Source organism: Callorhinus ursinus, unplaced genomic scaffold (assembly GCF_003265705.2).
Source record: "Callorhinus ursinus isolate GAN/ISIS: 27379988/994484 unplaced genomic scaffold, GSC_fseal_2.0 scaffold16, whole genome shotgun sequence".
Lineage (NCBI taxonomy): Eukaryota > Metazoa > Chordata > Mammalia > Carnivora > Otariidae > Callorhinus > Callorhinus ursinus.
This window is the reverse complement of record NW_027397078.1, coordinates 43176567-43183764: the sequence shown is the minus strand read 5'-3', so window position 1 is coordinate 43183764 and position 7198 is coordinate 43176567. Positions and strand designations below refer to the sequence as shown.

The window sequence follows — 7198 nt, the reverse complement described above, 5'->3', positions numbered from 1 at the left end:
GGGATCCTGTGGAAGATAACCTGAGTCTAGATGTGCAGGCAGGGCAGCTGGGGTTTGGGCAGGGGTGTTTGGACAAGTTTCCAGGGTGCTCCTAACAAAGCAGCACAAACCAGGGGGTGGGGGGGCTCAAAACATCCCACATACATCCTCTCCAGCTCTGGAGACCAGAAGGCTGAGATCCAGGCAGGGCTGCTGATCAGGATCCAGGTGGCTCAAGACCGTGCTCCCTAGGTAGACTCCAGGGTAGGGCCCTTCCTGCCTCTTCCAGCTTCTGGGGCTCCAGGCGTCCCTGGGTTTATGGCCACGTCCCTCCTGTCTCTGCCTCCATCTTTATGTGGCTTCTCGTCTGTGTCTGTGTCTCCTCTTCTGTCTCTTATAAGGACACCTGTCCTTGGATTTAGGGCCACCCTCATCCAGGAAGAGCTCATCTCAACTCCTTCACTTGATCACATCGCAAAGACCTTATTCCCAAATAAGGTCCCCTTCCCAGGTACAAGGAGCTAGAACATGGGCATATATTTTGTGGGGGAGAAAATCCCACCCACTACAGCCTTGTAATGAGGACTCCCTTCCCCACCAGGTGAGCCCCCAATGCCCCAATCTGTCCCCAACTGCACCTGTACCCCTTGTCCCCATGCACGTCCTCCAGAGGAAGGGTGCCACTGTATTCATAGTTTTCATAGATGGCGAGATGGGGAGACGGGGGACCAGGAAAGCTGCGTGGGGAGCGAGTCTGGGGGCCTCTCCTCTCCCTTCCGATTCAGAGGCTGGGAGTTCAGAAATAAAAATTTTGAGACCTGGGACCCGTTGCTTTTAACGCCAATGGGTGAGGACAGGGAAACCTTTCTATGTGATGTCACCGAGGGTGTGTGACGTCATGGGGGTCTGTCCCCAGTGCATCGTAGCCAAGAATGCACCTCTCAGCTTGTAACAGTGTATCAACATCACCTGTGACAAATGTAACAAATGTACCGCCCAGAACAAGAGGTTCATAATCGGGGAAGTGCAAGAGGTGGTTGGGAAGGTCATGGGAACCCTGCATTTTCTGCTCAGCGTTTCTAGGAAACTGAAACTGCTTTAAAAAAAAAAAAAAAAAAAAATTATAATAAAAATAAAAAAAAAAATCCCAGAAGGGAGAAGCTAGGTGAAAAGCAGAAAAAAAAGTGTCTCACGGTCGTTTGAAGCAAAAAAGTTGTCTCGGAAGATTCTGTCTTTTAGGTTTGGACGCACGGGATGTAGGACAGGCGAGTGAGCTCAGAAAGTGTCATTTTTGGGTGGATCTCAGTGCAAATCGAGTCACTTCCGACGTGCATGGACACGTTCCCAGCTCTTGTGTCTCTGTCTCTCCGTGGAGACCCCGGCAGGCGGCGGAAGATTCTGGAATCCCACCCGCCGCTTGCTGCCAGCAGAAGCCCCCGCGTCGTGCGGGCAGAGCCAGCTGACCAGTCGGATCTGAGGGTCTCGGGGACCCCCTCCCTCACGCGGAGCCCGGCCCAAAGTTAGGAACATCTGCTGTTATGTAGGGGCCACACAGGGGACCCCGGTCCGTCCGAGGCAGCTGGGCAGGCCCCGGGGGGGGGGACAGGATGTGGAGGCCCTGACTCACCATCCCCGTATCTCAACCGCCCTGCTGTCCGAGTTCTCCTTGTGGGGCGGGACGCGGAGTCCTGCGGGGAGGCCTGTTTGCCCGGATGGCCTGGGCTGTCCCCACCCTGAGCTTCGGGACCCGGGGTTAGCACGAACGAAGCGTGCTAACACAGCGTGTGGGCCCCCCACCCCAAAGCTCTGTCTCCCTGCACAGCCCCCAAGCAGTCCCCATGAACCCCACAAGGGCTGTCACCTTGCTCTCACGTCATGGGGCATGTCCCCAGAGCCGTCACCGAAGTGCCAGGTACAGACGCAGCTGCAGACCTTCGCATCCCTCGGAATTCAACGTGTCCCGCGGTTCACGACTCCGGGGACGTCCACTGGGGTGGGCATCGCCGGCCTTCGGTCAGGTGAGCGTGAGCAAGTGTGTCGACTCTGCAAACAACGCTGGACGTTTCCCCTACAATGATAACCTTTTCAAAGGCTGACGTATGGACCTGGGGGGCCGTTAAACTTGAAGAAGACCCCAACACCTCTTGCCACATACCCCACACCTTCATACATCATGTCTAAAACCAGTAACAACGTGGTTCCCACCCAACCAATGTTCCTTCTCCACCTCTAACAAGGGTTCCGATTTGGGGGCACCTGCCGGGCTCGGTACGTAGAGCACCCAAACGCTTGATCTCGGGGTTGTGGGTTCGAACCCCACGCCGGGTGTCGAGATCACTTAAAAACAAAAAAATAAAGGTACACGTTCCATGTAAGCAATGTGACATGACTGTTGGTGACCACCGAGAAGCTTAATTTTTTAAAGAGCACCTTAACGAGGTATCGCAGAGATAGAATGTTCTCCACGTGATTGAAACGTAAAGCGTGACACCGTGTGATTTATGCAGACCCCTGCGAGATCGTGTCCACGGTGCAGATGGTGAACACCTACGTCACCCCATCAACGCTACGCAGGACTTGGGACACACAGGTGACCCGTAAACAACGGGATTGCGGCATCCACCCTGTGCGGGGTGGAAAACCCACATATCACTTTTGACTCCTCCAAACACTTAATTAGGAGGAGCCTGCTCTTGGCCCTAAGCCTGACCGATAATAATGTGCAGAGTCCATTAACACAGTGTTGTGTGTTCTGTGTAACATAGGCTGTGTTCTTAACAATAAAACAAGCTGGGGAAAAGCAAACGGGGTGAAGAGCATCATAAGGAAGAGAAAATACATTCGCGGTCCCGTCGTGTATTCGCTGGAAAAAAAGAAAAAAAAAATCTGCACGTAAGTGGACCCAGGCGTTTCAAACCCGTGTGGTGTGAGGGGTGGCCCGATTTCTGAACAATTAATAACTCTTACAATGGTTAGGGGAGTTTTGAATCATTAAATAATTGTAAAGTGTTCTGGTTTGCCCATTCTGTGCTGGGGAGCGTCGAGGTCATCCCCGCCAAGAGCGCACTGCGCTCAGGGTCCGTATTCTGTGCCCTCCGGCCATGTCTGAGGCATCAGATGGTTTTGCCAAAGGGCGTCCGTTCTCCTGGCCTCCATGCCGACCAACCAAGCGATGGCAAGCTGCCATCATTCCTCAATTATCCGCCGAGGGTGGGCATCAGCTGTGCTTCCTTTTCCTGCTGCCGGCCTGTGCCCGTGGTCGAGACGTCCACGGCGAATTTGTGGGGGTCGGGGTGGATAAGACTAGACCACGTGACCCACAGCCCAGACTCCCACGAAGCTCAGAAGGACCTGCCAGCCTGCACCGTCCCCCGCCCTCTGCACTCCTGATGGTTTGCTGTTTCTAGAACCTTCCAGACCCGCACACCCCGAGGTCTTCCCTGCCCCAAGGCTTTTGCACCAGTGCCTCCTATGCCCCCGAATCTCCCACGGGCTCCCTTGATTCACCAGTGCACCTGTTCGACCGTGTCCTACTGGGTAAGACCTGGTCAGAGCGCCCTAACAGGTGTAGCCGGGAGTGCACACCCCTGCTCCGGCAGACCCCCGTTTCCTGACTCGCTCCTGTGCATTCGGCGTCCCCACCATCCCTGACAAGTTCCCTCCTCGTGGCCATGCTTTGCCCTGGAACGTCAGCCCTGCAACAGCAAGCACTTTGTCATCGTTTTCTCCATTCCGCCATCACCAACGCCACGGACGACACCAGACTCGGCTAGATCTGCCATCCATATCGCTGGTCTTGATAGAATAACAGGGTGGCTGAGGAGTTCAGACCCCCTTTCCTTCCCACCCGGGCAGGTCCCGACTGCCCGTTCGGCTTTGCGGGTGCCCGCGTGGGGGTCTTTCTTCCCCACAACCAGGGATCTGGCTGGAGAGGGCGCCATATTGAATCTACAGGCAGGAGGCCCTTTCCCTTTCAAATCAAAGCAAAGAGAGACCCCTCCCGCCAACACTCCTGCTTTTCTACAAACCTCCCACTTGCTTCTGGGTTTGGGAGTGAGTCACCTGCTCCTAGAGTAAACAGCAGGAGTGTAACTATTGCATAAGGCCATGGGGGATCATGTCACTCATCAAATGCTAACCCATTCCCTACCCAGGGACATGGTTTGGACTTTGTAGACCCAACGAAGACAAGGCGTTCCAGAGCATAGGCATCCCAAGAGCTGTCTTTCTAGCCACGCACTCCGTTCACGAGGCGTCTCTGGGATATCTCTTGTCTACACCGCAGGATGAAGTGGTCTTTGAGAAGAGCCAACAATGCGATACACACATCTCATGAGAAAAGGACACCATTTCTGAGGGAGGAGAAACCCAGGGAATGGTTGTCCCCATTCCTAAGAGCGCCGGGGGTGTAATGACCCTGCTAGTACAAGGAAGCAAGCACTTCCCGAGCTCTCCCACTGGATCCGTCCATCCAGGCTCCACGGACTAAGGTGGTCAGGGAAGAAGGAAGGCACAGGCTCCCACAGTGGCAAGGAGTCCTCCCCTCCGAGGAGAAGCGTTGGAGGTTTGCATCCCCGCCCGGGGGAGCCTCGGGGACACGAGCTAGGACCAGAATCACGCAGGACATGGAGCACAGCTGAGTGCGTAGGAAGGGCTCGCCTTCCGGCAAATGGAGGGGAGCGTGCGTGAGCGCAGACACGGGGACCAGAAGTCTCCAGAACATGACACAGAGCACAGAAACCCTGACCACCCCAAAGGGAACAGGTGGCAAGTGGACAGAGACATTCTGCTGAAAAAAAAAAAAAAAAAAAAAGAGGAACCCCACACGATGCTGATAAAAGCAAGGGGCCGGCTTCGAGCTTGAGACAGACGGCGAGCTGGGTTGGAACGTTTCCTGTCCGGCGGGGCGATAACGCGGGCCGGCCGCTCATTGAGAAGCAGGACCCAGCGGATGGCAGATAAGGCGTCTCTACAAACGCTGACCTGAGCGGGAACTGTGGGTGGGTGTCCGTACGCAGGAGGCTCTCGGCCAGGCTCCTTCTGCTGGTGCCCTCGGGGACCGCCATTCAGTGCCGTCCTGGGGAAGGCGGCCTCCAGCGCTGCCAACCAGCCGGGCAAGACAGCGCCTTCCAAACGTGCTGCAACGGTCCGAGAACGTTCCGGAAAGCTCGCTGACCAGTAAGTCGGACGTTTCTCGCATCAGTAGGGCAGGGGCTTTGGCGTGATCCTACCGCAGGGGGGAATCGGGATGGGGGGGAAACGGGGGTGGGGCTTGGTGCGTCCCTCACGGAGCGGGGGTGGGGGGCTGAGGGCAAACGGGTGCGGGTGAGCATCCCCGTGGCAGGGAGACGAGGACCCACGTCTTGGGGAAGCCGGCCTGTTGTGCTGACGCAACGCACAGCCGGTCCGGCCGGCGGCGTGGGCATGGCTGGTCGCGGGGTCTGGCTAGTGTGTAGAAGGCATATCACTCCCGGGTAATCACACGCTATTTCCCTGGGGGTTTTTAAGGATTAAGGTCACCGAGGGCCGGGCTTCGAAACCGACGGGTCCGAGAGCCGTGGTCCAGGCGGACACGTGGGCTCTGGTCTGCAGGTCTGCGCGGGGTGGACGAGCTGCCTTCCCCTTGCAGCTTCCCCGGGGGCGGGGGTCTCCATGAAGGGTGTGGCCTGGGGAGGACAGCGCGGGCCACCTAGCTCCATCCCGAGCAAGGCGAGGCGGCCGACGTGCAGCCGCGGGCGGCGAGGGACGAGCTCGCAAATTGTCCCTGCGGCAAACATTGACAGCTCAGATCTGTCCTCCTGGAAGCGGGAACCACCGAACCAAAGGGCAAAGGTGAGACTTATGCAAAGGGGGGAGGGGACTGCCGCCGGAGGCAAAGCGTTGCTCCCAACGGAGAAGACTCGCAGCGTCTCGGGGAAGGGGCCGGGTGCCATCTGTGGCTGGTGGCCAGAGATCGGGGATAGATCACCGAAACGCGGGAAAGAAAGCAGGCCAGTGCCCAATTTAGGACTGAATACACTGAACCCCTTTTATTGGTGTCTGCGTATTTCCAGATAATGACCCTGGGGTTACTTCTGGAAACACACCCTGGTGGCTTAAAAATACACAGCGAGATATTTTTCATTGAGATATGGGCTCAGGGCTTGCCACCACCATCCCACAGGACGGAGGGAAGGAGGCAGGGAGGTACAAGGCAGGAATGAGGGGACGTGATGACAACTGTCAGAGAGCATGGAGGGCCCCGCCTCCCCCGTGCACCCTCCAGGAGTGCAGAAAACTCGGCGCAGACATGTCTCCAGACTCCCGCCATCTGCACAAGGCTCAGGGAGAAGAGCTGTCGCATCAAGGATGGCCGTGGGCATGCACACCAAGAGAAAAAGGAGTCTTACTTGTTTGAAGACGTGCAGAAGAAACGGGGTGCCCCGAGGGGTTAATGGGCATGTCGTTGGGTCAATGCCGTGAGAAGGGCAGTTGGAGACTCTATGAAAATGCCAAAGTCCCAGGCCTGGTGCTCAGCCACTCATGTGTCCCGCCTGGGCCTCTCCACCCGCCCGTGCCGAGACACCGCCACGTCCCTCCAGGGGATGCTGAGCCCCGTTCAAAATGCAGAAACACACACATTTGTTTTCCGTGCCTCAGCGACACAGCCTGTACACCGCGGTTCTTGTCGGTCTCTTCGGAGAGCATCGAAGCGGATGAATGCAGCAAGTTCAGGACAAGTTAGGAGTTGGCAGAGGGGGCAGCTAATTTCCAGCAGGGGCCTGGGGTCCTGAGTTCTAATTCTGTCCACCCTGCTGGATGCCCCAAGATGACAAGTGTGCGTCCAGCCCTCCCCTGGCTCCCTCCGCAGGGTGGCCTGTCTTGAGGGTGGGTACTTACAGAGCCTACACCTGCCCTCGGCTCCCACCTCCGGAGTCACCAGGCATCCGTGCCAGGGTCCAGACAGGACCCCGCACTCCTGGTCCCTGCATGCAACAGACAGTGGCCCCCATCCTTCGGCCCTAGGACTCACAATGCAGACACGGCTGGTGGTGGGGACAGCCTTGAACACTCACCCAGCGTCACCATGCATTGCTTTCCTGGAGACTAGGCTGAGGGAGTCGGCTCGGGCGGCCGAAAAAATAGCCCCGGGGGGCGGCTTCAATAATAGACATTTATTGATCCCGGTCCTGGAGGCTGGGAGTCTGAGATCCAGACGGGGCTGAGGCTGGGAGTCTGA

The 7198-nt window shown here is 57.1% G+C and overlaps 1 protein-coding gene across 2 annotated transcripts in view; it reads left to right on the top strand.

The window, feature by feature from the left end:
- The first annotated feature begins 4835 nt into the window (after window positions 1–4835).
- The window catches only part of LOC112812740 (colony stimulating factor 2 receptor subunit alpha), a 27521-nt gene continuing 25158 nt past the window's right edge, over window positions 4836–7198 (top strand). For both annotated transcript variants that reach the window (XM_025857673.2, XM_025857670.2), the window contains exons 1-2: window positions 4836–5157; window positions 5609–5811. In XM_025857673.2, coding sequence (XP_025713458.1) covers window positions 5632–5811 — 180 coding nt within the window. In that variant the 5' untranslated portion in view covers window positions 4836–5157; window positions 5609–5631. The remainder of the gene's footprint in view (window positions 5158–5608; window positions 5812–7198) is intronic.